The sequence below is a fragment of the Lepisosteus oculatus genome, chromosome 5 (genome assembly GCF_040954835.1).
Source record: "Lepisosteus oculatus isolate fLepOcu1 chromosome 5, fLepOcu1.hap2, whole genome shotgun sequence".
Lineage (NCBI taxonomy): Eukaryota > Metazoa > Chordata > Actinopteri > Semionotiformes > Lepisosteidae > Lepisosteus > Lepisosteus oculatus.
Genome location: NC_090700.1, coordinates 56,516,544 through 56,533,068, shown reverse-complemented (window position 1 = coordinate 56,533,068; position 16,525 = coordinate 56,516,544). Strand labels below are relative to the sequence as shown.

The following is a 16,525-nucleotide window of genomic DNA, read 5'->3' as shown; positions in this document are numbered from 1 at the left end:
TACTGCCTCAGGGCCAATACAGGGCTCAAAAAAAATCAGCAGTTATGAGCCACTATTTTTGCACAACACAGATGTGCTGTCTGATCATGATTAGTGTGCTAAAGCAATTTGGGTCAGATTTTAAATCCTCTCCAGGATTTTGTAAGACCTCAAAACTAGTCTAAAGATTTCTTTAGCACAGACCAGCAGGTCTCACTTCAGGTTCTGGAGTGCTTCAGCCCTGCAGATCTCATAAGAGGTTAGAATCTCCAGCATGGTGCAGAGGTCCTGCACTTTACATGAGACTCACACTTTCCATTGTAATTGTGCTTTGAATTTAAGTGTGTTGCACAAAGCAAGTGAAAAAAGTTAATATCCCTTTTAGATGCAAACTTTCCTCAGTTTCATTTCAGACTTGAAATTAGCCACAAGCTCCTACTCATTTGTATATTTGAGCCCTTTTCTCAGGTCTTTGACTACCTAGCCCTACTGGGGGAGCACTGTGTATCCTGATTTCTGTCCCAGCCGAGCTGTTAAAAACTGACACAAATTGATACCTTTAATTGATCTACTTGCTTTTTCAATTTTTGTTTTGCTGTTTCTGAACACTGTCTTTGTTTTCAAAAGTATTCTGCTTCAAGGCACTGTTCCAAAATCTTCAGTATACAGAACATTATTCAGTCTTTTCTCAACTCACTTATTTCTGTGTGAATGACTCTTAAGGCATGATCAATTTATGATACACAGACACAGGTACAGTAGGAAGAAATTAGACGAGCCAGCAGAGCCCCAGATGAGACTCAAACCCAGGACTGTGGGGCAGTGAGGCTATTCCAACACACTGCCGGGTTTCAGGTAATCCCAAACTGCTACCAATTTACTCATTATGCTTCCTGTCCCTGATTCTCTTTTTATACTGTTTTCATACTTGTCCACAGATGCAAGTCCAATATACTGTATGGGGGTTCGCTTTTTTATAGTGTCAGCATTCATTACGCTTAATATTTCAAATGTTTGTAATGAAGGTTGGGAGGGATGACAACAACCAAGCTCAATCAGACTGAGCCGTCAGTAATTAGCTGCCACTCCGGATGTGAGTTTCTCTCCTAGACACCATAAATGCTGTAAGTGATCCCCCTCTCTCCCCCACACACGTCTCCTTCATCGCTTCTCTAACCCCTCTTCCCCTCTGCAGCTCTGCCCCTTGGTCACCCCTCACTCTGCAGGGGGGTCCCAGTCTCCTCATCCTCTGGCCAGGAGGCCAGCCCTCAGCTAAGCAGGTTAAGCCAAAATTTCACCAAAACACTCCATAATCCTTTCAGGCACTTTATTCTTTCTGTGTCGTTATTCTTAGTGAAACAGTTCATCTTTAGAGCTATGGGCCTAAAATGATCATTACTATGTTGTTATTGTGGCTGTTGTTTCACTTGTTGTCTTGTGTAGGACAGCTTTCGTCTGGAACAGTGTTATGCTGTCGCATAACGTAATAGAATCCTGCTATTTTTAAACGGCAGGTAATAATTACGCGCAGAAGAGAAAGAAACACAGCTCTTCACTAGAGAACAGCACATTTGCATCGCAGATGCTACATCGTTTTAGTGCATGGTAACGGAGCAGTGTGCTGAGAGACGAAAACCAAATCATAGTCGTACAGAAAATGTGTGTTGAAGTTTGTGCAGTCTCCCATCAAATGCGATTACACGGCGGACAGTTTCCAGGTTAGCTCTTTCAGGGCAGTAGACAACTGCGCATCGCTCTGCCACGCTCGTATTTATTTATGACTGCAGAAAGGTAGACAGGGGAAGCGAATGTTTTCAGGATCCTTTAGATCCTAAATTAACAACTCGGAAATGGCGTGCCATAAAGCAAGGGTCATTAAAAGCACCGCTTTACTGATTTTTTGTCTTTTTTTTATTTTCGTTACTCATTCTGCTTTGAAATAATGTAATTCTTCAGTTTCAACCTCGGATAAGTGAAAAGCGCGCACAAGACTGTCTTGAACAGGGGACAGTTGGCACGTATTATTGTCACAGTACAGCTCGGTTTTGTAAGAGCCACTGATCTGAATCAATGTTGATATATCTGGAGGCAAATCACGGATACCATGTGTGCTCTGCACACAGCGTCATGTCGGCAAATGCTTAATCCTGCATTATACAGGATCGCTGCTTCAAGTGCTGGCTGCGCACGACAGAGAAAGCGGACAACCTGTTGACTTGATCTGCGCAGACCTCGCCCTCCCTCCATCCGATTCGACCGACTCTGACGGGCTGCCAGCGGAGTTCATTGGGAGCGGAGCTGTCTGCAAGCCTGGGTGCTGAAACACTGGTGCTGTTGATAGCGCTGCGCGGGAATAAGAGCTGCCCTGGGGTTTCTAGTTCTCTGACTGAGCACAGTTCCGATTTTTTTCGGGGTCCCGGTGAGGTCGGCGCTACGCTCCACTGCTGTGTCCCGGGAAGGCGCTCGTCCGCAGCTGGGAGGACCGGATACTTGTAGACGCGTAGTTTGAGTGGGACGTTTGAAAGCCGGCGAGATGGCGTTCATGGTGAAATCCGTGGTCGGCGGTCAGCTGAAGAACCTGACGGGAGGCCTGGGAGGAGGCGAAGAGAAACAGGAAGGCGAGAAGTCTGAGGCGGCCGCCCAGGGAATGACAAGGGAAGAGTTTGAAGAATACCAAAGGCAGCTGGTGGAGGAAAAGTAAGTTCGGAAAACACGCTTGTGTTTATGTGGTGCTTACTATTGGGTCTATGCGACGCCTTCGTTGTAAGTTAGTCGAACGGATAAATAAAACCAGTAAGGAAGTTCTGTTTGATTAGATCATTAAAGTGGTCTTTTTAAACGAATGCCTGTCCCTCTGACATTTATTTAACTCTGAGTGATTCCAATTTCGAGTCCCCTGTGTTTCATTACGATTCGGTAAGGCGCGCTAACAGCTGCTTCACACAGACTGTCGTCTCCCTCTAGCTTTCGCGCTGTTTTTAAGCGACCTAATTTTAGACCAATTCCAAGAATAAGAAAAAAAAACATTTCTATGTACGACAAATGTAAGAAAATAGATTATTGAAATGTACTCCGTGCAATCAGTACATGTAGCATACTGTAATTATGCATTGAACCAATTTTGTGGAAAGGTAAAGGTTATTTATATTGTCTAATACAGAAAAGTCAACAGTTCATACATAAAATCATACACTCACTCGCTTTTAATTCTTAGCTGTTCATTTTAAAGTTGAATTCTAATAACACGCTATAGAGATCTTTATGGTAAAACGTTTTCTAACTGCTGACAAATGCATCGCTTTTTAGTATTGATGGGGAATTTTCAAAACCAGAATGTTGTTTTTGCATTGCTACTAATTGTGCTGCTCTGAATATACAGTAGACATACAAAAATGTTAATTATCCCGTGTGGCAATCTCCTCTTCAATCAGATGTATCAAATTATCCATAGCTGAATTAAAAAAGGATGTCTAACAATTAACAATTAACAATTAACCGTGGATTTGACAGTGACTCTCCAGTACTTGAAACTCCACAACAAAAGAAACTTGTTTTAGATGAAAATATACAAAAACTAGTTCAACGTTTAAAATTCTCGATTCCTCTTTAGAATGTAATCGCTCAGGATACAACAATAGCAACACCAATAACAACAACAGTAATAGCAGATGTGGTTGGTTGTTTCTGTTTACCACTTCAATTTGGGACAAAAAAACGGAAATTAAATGAACCGATAGTTTAAACTCAATTACATAAAGTACTACTTATAACCGCACCCGATTCTAATGTATTACTTCCCGCGTTGGACAGCAGGAAATACAGGAGTCGAGCGGAGACCACTCAGCGGCTCACGGTCTGTTTTTGCTGGAGTCCGGAGATTTGTTCATAGCATTTTAATTACAATCCTGATCCCTTAATCCGCTTTGGTTGTGGAGATGCGGGATTGCTTTTTCATTGTAGAACATTGCACACATTCGTGAATGCCCTACATTTACGATGAGCCAAAAAGGGAACCGGGTCTGCTTGTATTCGTTTTGATACCCAATTATCGGACAAAGCAGCCGTCTGCTGAGTTCAAAACCAGCCCAGTTCCTCAAGCGAACACTGCTGAAACACGACTGTTCGTCTCGTTGGGACAAAGACCGTCCACCCACTCCTTGTGATTCGGTAGCTCCATTTATATCGAAGCTTTTAAGTTAAACACACAGGAGCAGTCAGGAAGAAAGTGTTTTTGTTTCAGTTTGAGCGTATGTTTATTAAGCCCTGCCAGGAAAACTCAGAAACGTATAACTGGCTACGAAACATCTTTAGCTGCTTTGTGTTCCATTTGTTTGCGCAATGTATAAACACTTTTTTACACACCTCACGCGAAGACTTGAAAATACTTTATATGAACAACACTTTATATGAACAAAATAATTTACACAACTGGGCGTGAAGCAAAATTACCTTTTAAACAGAACAGCTCTAAATTTGTGTACATGCGGCATCTTAATCGAATCTGTGCAAACTGGTTTAGTTTGCCTTCAGTGTTTACTACTAAACTGTTTACATTCGCTAAGAATAAGTCAGAAGCTGTGCTTTCTCTCCGCGGTTCCCCCCTCCTGATGTATAAAAGGACCATTAATTAAAGCGGGAACATTATGGTTTAAACAAGTCTTTGTTTTGCAAAGCACAGAACTTCTGTACATCTACTGTACCGCGGCGCGCAGGCTGTCCAGATCCGACACAAAGGCTGCAAAACCTGCAACGCGCAGAGAGCGGAAGATCCACAATAACAATTCTGTAATAAAATGAACTTGTTACCTTGTATTCAGTTTTGCCCTTTAAATGGTACAGTACGACTGTAATGTTAATCTCCGGTGACTGGTGTTGTGTGACGATGACACGTTGAACTAAATATGTGAAATTTAAAAGCAATATAATCACAAGGGGAAGAAACAAACAGAATTAACGGAACGGAAAGCAACCGTAACGTTTCAATTTATATATATATATCATTTCTATGGGAATTTCGAGTGAGAATATCGAAAGATTGGCTGTACATAATGAATCTCTGAGCTCCTGTCTTGGGAACACAATGGTCACAACTAGCACCTGGAAAGTCACGGCAATGCGCTCGGCAGTCTCTCGGGAGACTTCATGCCTTCACCCGAACTCACCCTGTCCAGGCTTCAGTATACAGCAGTACCCTGGTTTCGTACAGATGGAGTGGTTGTGACTTGGATCATCTAAGAGATTAGTTACTGCATCGCAACGAGTTCATCTTGGACCCAGAACTCGTGGCATGTTTCGCATGCATCTAAAGCTTTAAAATTGGAAATTCGCATGTATGACAGAAAAGCACAAGCTGTTTTTCTGAAAACAGTATATATCTGAACATGTGTCGTTCGTCCTCAGTAATTGTCCTTTTATTCCACACAGGCTGTTAAATGTAGCACTTGATTATCGTTTGCTTAAATGCATCTGCTGTGACAGAAGTCTGATGTACAAGAACAGAATTAAAGCATTAACCATCAGAGAAGATAAACTAAAACTAATACGAAAAACAATGAACCCGAACTGAATTTAGATCCAATGTGGGCTATGAGCGTACATAAGACAAGTAGATTCTGTTTACAAACTATGAAGTTTACTGCTGGAAACCGCATTGGCAGAGTAACTCTCCGTCCACACTGATTCTCTGCTGTCTATTTGGACGATGGCCCAGCAGTTACTACAGTAGGATATTCACAAGCAAAGCTTGGGGGCACAATCTGAGCATTTATCAGACAAAGCCTGCTTATGGCTGTTTAGAGAGCTGCGGGGTCAGTATTGTGGAATCTGACTCTCTCATGTTTTTATGTGCTTAAGTGCAATGGGGGTTATGTCCTGTACTGGTTTGTAGAAAAATAAATAACATGAAAAATGTCTGCCCTCTGCTGGCTGGATAAGAGGTGACAGTATGATTTTAACACTGCTGGTCTTGAGTTATTTGCACAGCAAGATAAATGTAACATTTTGAAAGAGGACTTCAGTATCTACAATTTATACCAGAAATGGTTTTGCTTTTGTTAAAAGGAATAGGAAAAGTTAAAGGACAAGTTTAAAGGAATTTGAAATCTTGTCATTGAGGACACCAGCACACTCAGCGCCAGCTGGCCAAATGCGAGACTCACTTGTTTATCATATTTTAAATGTTCTATCCTTTGCTTTCCGCCCCATTCTGGGATCTTAGATCTAACATGCTGGACTCCTCTCAGGGAAGACTGCCTCTTCCTTCTCAGTGTCTTCCTCAGCTCCACAGACAGCCAGCACTGTGCTTTCTTATATTCTTCTGCAATCTGTCAAGCGGCAGGCACTAACAAGCTCAACTCCATGTCACACATTTGAAGTATTCACTAAAATAATAATTAACTTAACAGCAAAGCATTAAATCCAGCTTAACCCTGAACCCCTTGTTTTTAACCTTCACTTTAATAAATACTACAGGACATCTCTTCCATCTTCATCTCCTCTTTTCCCCCCATCGCTAATGCTACTGGCTGATCCTGTTTGGCCAGGGTCACTGCTCTATAATCAACTCCTGCACCCCTGACGCAGCAGTAGCCCCTTCCTCATCACACCCTCCAAGACTGCCTGCCTGTCTGCTGATATTATGACACAGAGAGAAGAATTCAGCCTGTGCCATCGGGACTCTTACCTGCCTATCAACCTGACACACCTCAGTACAGATATTGGCGGTGTTTTCTTGATTATGCCAAACTTGCTGAGTCTCACAGGCCTATAAGCCAACACAGTCCATTATTCATGAGGACTCGCCAGAACACAGTGTAGCGGAGCTCGTTCTGATACGGTGACGTCAGCGCCCTCCCTGCGCGCAGCAGGGACCTCAGCTGCCTGGGCTGAGGGAGGTCTCCTTTAGCTCATGGGGCTGGTTCCCTGTTGCATTACTCCGGAGACCCGGGTTCGCGCCCCAGGTGCTGCGGGACGAAACCGGGTGGCGGAGGGCACGCAGAACCGCGATGGTCACAACAGCTCTCATTCACCCTGACCTTACAGCCCGGTCTAAATACAATCAGAAGCCCCTTTCCTCCTCGTTGGTCTTATAAAACAAATCAATTAGCTGAGAACTGTGGCCACTTCTGCACAGAGCCTATCCGACCAGCTCATTTTCATCACTTCCCTCCAAATGCTAATTACTCGTCCAGACGCAGCTGTGCCTCATGCTTCAGGTTCTCTCAATTAGCTGGTGGCCATCCTGACCCCTCACTGCACTGGCTACATGACAGCTGGGGTCTTTGTACCAGTAGAGGAAGTTGCTGCATGAATCTATTCTCAAAGACACATTCTCAAAGAAGTGTGATATTAATAGTAAAACACGTACTTGCTTAAAACACATGGTATGAAAAACGAAAGAAGCATCTAATTTGACACAAACATTTATTTTTTTTCCACACTGTTTAAAATAAAAGGCAGTGCAATAACATCTTGCAAATGTGTGACCAGGTTTCAGGATAAGCTTCATAGTGCCATAGTCCACATTAGTAACACTCAACTTGTCTCTGTCTGGTCACTATCGATATTTTCAAATGTGTGCTGTGGCTGTGTGACGCTGCCAGCCTTCCTGGACTCTTTAAACATGTGGTTCAAAGGCTGGGCTCTAGAAGGGAGAAGGGTTGCATTCTCTAATCATTTAATGTATTGTATTTTGTTGAATACAATACATTTTGTTAAAAAAACAAAGGTATTTTACAGCTGATGGAAAAAGGGCATGTATTTCAAAATACCTTTAAAACATTCTGAAGCCTGGAGACAATTGTTATAGACATCCAGTTAATGAAATAATTAAATCAGTCAAGTTAATGGCCAGTGTCACCATGTTAATAATATCAGCTGTCACAGTGTTAAAGAAAGAGTTTAGGAATGAGGGGAAATATGTCTGTTTTCATTAGGCATTAGTTCTGAGCTAGTTTTGGCCATTTATTACAGGGATGTGTTCCTAGGCACAAGGACTCCACAGTGTTTCTGTACTTTTAATTACACAAAATACAGATTTACAGAAATATTTATTATTTTCTGGTGGAAAAGGCCTGGTACAGAACCAGGTGTCTGTCAGGTAACTAAGAGTTCACTGAAAAGCAAACTGGTTGACTTAGGCATCCTTCCTGAACTGAGTTTTAATATGAGCTTCTGTTTTAAACAGTTCTGTGTAGGAGCATTACATTTCTTGACTGAATCTTCAAAATCTTGGACTGAATGTGGGAGAAACAATGGTGATAGATCATAAAGTTTTCCAGTTATGCAACTGTTTGAATTCCAAGACAAGAATCAACATGAATATGTCACATTCACCCCCCAAATTAAAAGGGAATACACATTGTGAGATACATGTGTTAGAAGCACATGTATCTCACAATGTACAACCTGTCTCTAACAAAGATCTTCAGTGTTCAAGACTCATATCATGGCATACAAGGTTATTCATAAATATTATTGAATTATTTCATATCGATATTCAGTACATTTCTATTCCAATCAGCCTGAAATTTCCATACAAGCCTGTTTTTAAGCATTACGGTCAGATTTGTCACGAGGGCTAAAATAAATTCTCAGAAGACAGCCAGGCCATCCTGAGAGTGGCACAGTTCCCAAACCCAGTCATGTTGACTTAGTGGTGATTGGATAAAACACCTGCTCCCTGTTCCAGCGCCCTTTTCAGTTCCCCTTAAAAGCCTGATGCTGACTCCTGTTCCTGTTCCTGTTCCTGTTCCCGTGCTGGTCCCGTCCGGGTTCCTGTTTTTAACCCCGTTTGTCTTGGATGGACCGCCCGGCTTTGGACTTTTGCCCCCTTTTGGATTCTCCCTTGGACTCAGTTCTGGATTGTTTGCCTCGGCCACACTCCCCCAATCACCATTTTTATTCCCGACTCCCGTATTCTTTTTCCCCGTGTTTTCCCCACTCTACCCCGGATCATGTTGTCTGCATAGGGTCCTGAAAGAACACTTTCGTTACAGTAAGAAGTGTCCATTATTTGGAAATGCACATGCAACTGCTCTCAGTGCCCTCTCTTCCCTCTGGCCCTCTTCATAGCGCTGACCTTGAGGTTAACCTTATGAGCGCATGTCAGTTCAATCTAGAATTTGAACCTTATCTGTTTACAAAATGAAACAATATACCTTTTATACAGAAATTATCCATTTAGAAACTTGGCAGTTTGGGAGAAGAAAGAGGTGCCACTCATTTTGGCAATCAGTTTGAGAATATTTACTCTGAACAGCATGGCACTGTGTCAGACTGAAAGCTACAGTAAGAACAATCCTAATTCGTCCTTCAGATGAGACGTAAAACTGAGGTCCTGACTCTCCGTGGTCATTAAAAATCCCAGGGCGTTTCTCAAAAAGAGTAGGGATGTAACCCTGGCGTCCTGGCCAAATTTCCCATTGACCTTTATCAATCATGGCTTCCTACTACTCCCCATCTATGAATTGGCTTCATTACTCTGCTCTCCTCCTCACTGATAGCTGATGTGTGATGTTCTGGTGCACTATGGCTGCCGTCGCATCATCCAGGTGGGGCTGCACATTGGTGATGGTGGAGGGGATCCCCATTACCTGTGAGTGCCAGTAGTGATGTTCTTGAAAGACCAACGCTGAATGCACTGCAGAGTGCAGGATCGAGGGCCAGGAGGTTGCAGATATCCACTCTGGAACAGAACCTCCAGGGTCTGGGGGGGTTATCATTGAATGTTGCATAAAAGGCTTATTAGCAATAGTGTTTAAACATTTTTTTTTTCCAAAAAACTAATATGTACAAGACTGAACAAATGTCTTACTCCTCACTTTGAAAATGTATTTTCTTGTTCAGTAGCACTGCATTGCTGCTGTGAATCTGGACATCCTGCCATTCGGGCTTCAGCTGTCTGTGTGCTTTTCTTGGGACCTCCTCTTAATTGGAACCACTGGATCCTCAAATTACTTTTTCTAATATAATTATCACAGTTATTTAGAATAAAAATGTTATCATTCATCCATACATCCCAACATTCATTATTATGGTTGCTGTTGTTGTTGTTGTTGTTGTTGTTGTTATAAAAATTGAGAGAGGGGGTTGTCGGAAATTGAGATAGGTCCAGATTGAAACAAGAGCCCTGCACTTATTTAAAGATGCTAAAAAGGTCCTGTTTCAGGTTTTTCATGCTTCAGGCTAGTCAGCCTCAGGCTGTTGCCAGCGCAGTTACGCACAGGGTTTTCTCAGTTCTTGCCAACAAACAGTGTGGCAGAAGGCAGCTGTCAGCCAGGCTCCCAGCTCAGACTGCTCCCAGGGAGCCGAGACGCTGCTGTGTGAGGAGCTGCTGCAGCTCTTGTGCTCAGGTCTGTGTGACAGCAGCTCACTGTCTGCAGATCACTCAGGGCAAGGGTATTTATAGTGCTGTTTACCTTCGGGTGGCCTAGATGAATTGCAGAAAGTTTTATGTTTGAGTGAACTTTCAGATGCAACGTTAGCATTAGAAGCCCCACAGCTGCCATTTAGTTTTTAAAATCAATTTTCTGCTGCCATGTGACTCATATGGAGCTCACTGTGTCTTATTGAGAACATACTGTACATTCTCACATGTGCATGAAACATAGTATGCAACATAAAATATGTATTACATTCTGATTAAATAACTAGATTTGAATTAAATTCTAATTTAATCTAATTTAATTCTCATTAAAATTCCAGATCGCAGTAAAAAGTTCAGTCACACTGAAAACAAATGTATGCAGACAAAAAGTCTTAGATTGGTCTGGACAGTCTGCACCAGTGATGTGATCAGTCCACTGGAAGAGGTGGATGTATTTCCAGCTGTTGTGGAGAGTATCTGAAAGACTTTGCCCCCAAGGAGCTTGTGGTCAACTATATGGGGACCTGCCTTTGTTCATAAATGATGGGCTGGATGTCACGACTATAGTCCCCCCTCCTTAAGGGTGCTCCAGCCCTTTCACTAAAGACTTCATTCTCTGCACCTGTTTCCCATTCCCTGCCCACCTTAAAAGCCAGGCGCTGACGCTCTTCCGGGCTCTGCTCTGATTTCCATATCGTGCGAGTCCGGGACCAGGAAGCGCCTGGTCCCGTTCCCCGTTCCCCGTTCCCCGTTCCCCGTTCCCCGTTCCCCGTTCCCCGTTCCCCGTCCGACGGTTCCGACCCAGCCTTCGTGGTTTTAATTCCGAGTTCTGATGGATCTCCTGGTTTTGGACTTACCTTCGTGTTTTGGATACTCTAAGGATTACTCTTTGGGATTGTTCGCCTCGGCCACACCTCCCCCGTGCACCAGCGCACCTTGGACACGCCCCCCTGTCTTCAACCCCGTTTTCCTGCATGACGTTTCCCCAGTGTTCCCCCACTCCGTCGGATTGTGTCATCCGCATAGGGTCCGGAAAGAACTGTTCGTTACACTGGACCTCTTTGCATCATGAAGTTTTTACACACTGAAATGAGAATGACCAGAAGTGTAAGCCTTCAAAACAATAAATCTGCCCTTAAATGTGAGATGTTGAGAGCTACACATGACATTCTTCCTACAAACCTGTGAAATTGACATGACATTTTTTCACACATCCCTCCCCCTCCTCTTTGTTGGGTCCACTTGGGGAACCTCTATGCTTGATTAATAAACAAGCTGTAAAAACGTTTTAAGATCTGTCAGTAAGAGACACTGGTTTTTTCTTTAACTGGGGGATATAAAATCACAAATCTAGGTACTAAAATATATTTCAGGTAAAAGCAGAAATACAGTATGTAGCATTTCTGTTACCCATTTCATGACCTCTCCCCTTGATAAGGTCAGTTAAATTTTTCTAACCCCCCATTTGTAATAATAGATAGTTCAATATATAATATTTCTTATGTTGTCACTGTTCTCATGTTTGATATGATTTGCCAAAAAAGTCATCAGGAAAAAGAAATAGAAGTCAAAAAAATATTCAACAGGGGACACCTTTAAAATTAAATGATGGTCTTCCTTGTGTCGTTATTATTATTTTACAACTATACTGATGCAAATTTTGAAAGCTAATAAATTCATAACTACTATGACTTCCAAGTTATAGGCTAGTAAATATAAGCCAATAATACATGTTTCAGGATGCTGCTGTCAATAGCAGTGTTAGTTCTGACTAGTGATTCATAAGGATATCCAAACTGGCTCTGCAGTTTCTAGCACATATCTTGCAGGAGTTTGTGCAAGAATATTGTAGGAATTCATCTCATCGTGTGAGATGATGTATCTCCCCTGAGACTGCAATGGACTACTGTTCACATTCACTTCTAGTCCCATACTCTGAGCACAGCATTGCAGCACCTGGAAGCACACTCATGGATACTGTGTACTGGAGTTTGTCCCGTTCTTTCTTCCAGGATGGAGCGGGATGCTAATTTTGCACAGAAGAAGGCAGAGCGTGCCACTGTGAGGACCCATTTTAGGGAAAAGTACAGGCTTCCAAAGGTAAGACTTACTGCGCCTGTGACGGCCTGGAAATTATGTATTATACTGCACAGGTGTAAAGGCTCTATACACAGAGAGGGCCCTTCTGTTTGAGAATCTCAAACAGAAGCGACTGGGGGCTGTTGTTTTATAGGCCCTACAATTCAATTCTGGTTCACACAGCGCTTCTTATAAAATGAAGGAAGGAAGGAACTCCCACACCATTAGCAGATAATGAGTAGTGCCTGCCTTGAACACAGCACTAAGGAACTATGAGGTACTCTGGGCCAGGAAATAATGAGGCACAGTTTTGGGATGAAGACATTGGTAGAATAGGTCGTCTAGATACTTATTAAGGGTCTGTTCCCTCAGTCTCTATTCACTCTCATTTCTTATCTTGGCAAAACCTGAAATTAAAAGTATACACAGTCCATATACGCACACCCTCGGTCAAGAAGAAAAAGCAGCAAGATGAATTAGGTACTAACTACAAATGGCCTAGATGGGTGAAATGGACCTTTCTTGTTTGGAGCCTTTCTTATTCTCAGGTGTTCTAACAGTACCTCTTAGCAGAGGGCATGTGTGTTACAGGATTGTCCTTTCTGCTCAGTCAGCACATTGGTGAGGACTGTGGATCTACTCCTGCTGGGGCCCAGCTTGCCCTAGTGCTCTGTCTGAGAGAGGTCCGGTATACCAGCCTCGCTATGTGCCACATCTCTCCTGTCCTCAGAGTGAACTGGATGAAACTCAGATCCAGCTGGCTGGGGAGGAGGTGGAGCTGCCGAAGGAGCTGGCCAAGATGATCGAGCAGGACAACGAGGAAGAGGAGGAGAAGGACTCGGTCATCGGTCATCTGGCCAACATCCAGAACATGGATCTGGACCAGTTGAAAGACAAGGCCCAGGCTACACTGGAGGACCTCAAACAGACAGCAGAGAAGTGTAGTGTCATGTGACCAGTCACTCAGATCAAATGTTTGCTCACACACTTCAGATCACAATGACATGCAACTTGCGGGACAATCAACATACACAGACAAACGACTAAAGTCAAACACACTCAAACACACTTCATATCAAGAAAAGAAAGTAATGCACAGACTGACAGTTTAAACAAATGCATGTCACAGACAAGCACACACACCACTGATCTAACAGGCAAGAATGCAGACAGACTCACGCAGACAAGTTCACAGGGAAAGCCAACAGGATGATAGACAAGGGTGACAATACAGGAGCAAACAAGGTGCAAGAGGAAACCGTTTAGGAAGATGTGCACGTCAAGTGTCAGATACAGAAGAGAAAGCACACAGTCGCACCTGCACAGACAGACACAGAGCAAGGCAGGCCATTTCAAAGGAATTTAATTCCTTCCCAACTATTATTTCTTAATGTTTAATAAAAATTAAAGAAAACAAATCTGGTAAAAACACTGTGCAGGCTCCCAGCTGGTTCAGCTGACAAAGGCGCTTGTTCAAGTAAACACTGAGGTTAATGATAAATATGTTCCAGGTGTGAACCAGGATTGTGCCACCAGCAGACTCTCACCGTGGTCCCACAAAGCAATTGGCTGAGTGCCCCCAAGAGTAGTGTGGCATTAGTTTTCCAGAACTGTTTTGGCTCTCTTTTTTTCAAGCACTCAAGCACTCAAGAACAGAAGGCCATGAATGTCTCACTAGAATGGAGATCTGTTTGCATACAGGACAGTCATTTACAGTAAGTTCTTCATTATTATGCAAAGAGAAAAGTGACACAAATTCAATACTTGAGCTCCTCTAGACTCTGTAACTCTGTCTTACACTGCCTACTATCATCTTTAAGACAGATTAAACCCAGGCTTTGATTGATATGCAACATTTTCATCCTCAAATGCAACAGTTCTTTTTGTCAATGGCTTCATACCACCCTATCACCAGGCAGATTTCCTGTTGAATTTATTTCAGGAATCCTACCAGTCTAGTGCTCTAGTTAAAATTGAATGAAGTGAAAACTACCTTTTTCTAAATTGACCTTATCAAGTACATTATTTCTTCTTTGTTGTAATTTTAACATTGCATGTAATTAATTGAAGTCCTCATTTCTAAATGTTAATTTACCAAATTACCTCCACGAGACAGTTAAGAACTGGCTGCTAGGATATGTGATTGGGGACTAATTTTAGTGCTGCACAACTGCTAAGCGGAGGCAGGCGCGACATCAATAGCCTTCCCCTTGCTTCCCTTCCTTCAGCCCCTTGAAGCCGGCTTGCCATGAGAAGTAATTTGATAGTTTGGAAAATACCAACCTGACAGGACCAGTAAAAAAATGAAGGGACATTTACAGATAAAACAAGAAAAGCAATAGAAAACTTTATTTTAATGGTTTCAGAAGAAGTTTATTTACATGGAAAAACACACCACAAAACAGAAATTTACTGTACAGTGTACATGCTGCTGTCCACCCCTATGCCTAGCTGTAATCTATTACTCTGTATGCGTCTTTAGCTTGTATTTCTTGTGCTCACTCTTACCCACCATCCACAGCCTGGTTCACCCATGGGGCTGATCAATAACTCTGATTCTTCACTGGCCCCTCAGTACCCTCATGCTGTACCTATTACCTATAAAAGCTACCCCTCGCCAATAATGCTGTACTGTGATGGTAGCTGAATATTGTTTAACTGACATGAAGTGTAATGTGCTGTCTTTGAGAGTATTGTTCTTAGAGTGAGAGCTTTTTCAATCACTTTCTTGAATATTGGTATTTGTTAACATTAGACTGCTTACCTAGTCTGCCCCTTACTTTAAAGACAAGGCTGTATTTCCCAAGACTCCTGTGGATTCTTAGAGTATAACAACCTTAGAACATATAAAACATAGACAATCAAGGTTCTTATATAGTAAGCATGTTTATCCATGCTATCCATGACCTTTGATTAAATTCAATTGTGTTCATGTCAAAGACTTTTATGTACACAGAGGAAAATGTATAGTTTCTGTATCTAAATTCTAACTGTGGAAATTTCCCAGAATTATAAGAATAACTGAGATAAAAAAGAGTTAATAAAACATTTGTAGTAATTATTCACTGTTACCCCTCTTTCTGTAGTCTGTAACAGGAGCTAGTTTGATCCCATGTGAGCATGTTGGATGCACTGGGCTTAGCTGGTTGCTGTGGTATCCGGTTTGTCCAGTATAGCAGCAGTATCGACTCCCGTGAAGGCTGGGTCTCTCCTGTGAAATCTGTCTGCCTCCCCTGGCGTTCCCCAGTGGATCCACTGGTGCCAGCGCTCCTTGGTCAAGCCCACTGGGTGGAGCCACGGGGACACACCCGAGTGTTACGCAAATTCAGTCGAACCCATTAGCATCCTCGAGAGGGGTCACAGGGGCAAGGTGAGGACTGTCCAGTTTTCTGTGGTCTCGCTTACACAGATGGATTCCTGGATCCACACAAGTACTACAGCGGTTTAGTTCATCCAGCAGAGAGGACGCCAAGTGCAGAAAGGTGCAGAGTCTCATATCCCAAGCGGATAATAGCTCTGAACACCGTTCCCTGCTCCAAGACGTCAAACTCGAGTTTCAGATTTCAGTTAGACACATTCATGAATGTCTGCATACATTAAAGATTCATTGTATAGTAACTGCTTTTGTGTTTTATGGCAATGAAATAAGAAATTCGTTTTGAAAAGATCTGCAAAGTGCTGTATCTTCATGACATTTGGAATGAAAACTTGTCTGTGACTCAACGAGGCCTTTTTTGTAACCAATCTGTTCTTTCTCCGGTCCGCCCTCCAGGGGTCAGTCCATCATTTTTTAATTTACAGAATTTAAGATTTTTTTCATGTTTGTTACATAATTATTCATTTATATGCAGGAAGAAAGCTAAGAGAAATCCCCAGATGTAGGTGTGCATCCCCAGAAATGCTGCAATTGGAATTGATGTACAGCTCTCCCTAGAATTATAACACTAACGGTCACTTGTAATTCATTCAGCTGTGATGTCTGTACATTACTTTTTATTGTTCTTTAAACTGTAAACTGTAAATGTCTCATTTTAGAGTTATTTGGATGTTGAAGACATTATGATGGAGTGTGTAAAAATAAAATGATTTTTAATACATGCA

The 16,525-nt window shown here is 42.5% G+C and overlaps 1 protein-coding gene across 1 annotated transcript; it reads left to right on the top strand.

The window, feature by feature from the left end:
* Positions 1-1,582: 1,582 nt before the first annotated feature.
* Positions 1,583-16,525, top strand: LOC102687135 (complexin-3). The gene is made up of 3 exons (XM_006628886.3): positions 1,583-2,676; positions 12,358-12,445; positions 13,155-16,525. Exons 1-3 carry the CDS (start codon positions 2,513-2,515, stop codon positions 13,377-13,379), a joined length of 477 nt encoding a protein of 158 aa, XP_006628949.1. The 5' UTR covers positions 1,583-2,512; the 3' UTR covers positions 13,380-16,525.

Excerpts from the sequence above, each read along its gene's own strand:
- LOC102687135 (XM_006628886.3), top strand. The coding sequence starts at position 2,513 with ATGGCGTTCATGGTGAAATCCGTGGTCGGCGGTCAGCTGAAGAACCTG. Across the intron at positions 2,677-12,357 it reads AGGCAGCTGGTGGAGGAAAA|GATGGAGCGGGATGCTAATT; the intron begins GTAAGTTCGGAA and ends TCTTTCTTCCAG. Across the intron at positions 12,446-13,154 it reads AAAAGTACAGGCTTCCAAAG|AGTGAACTGGATGAAACTCA; the intron begins GTAAGACTTACT and ends TCCTGTCCTCAG.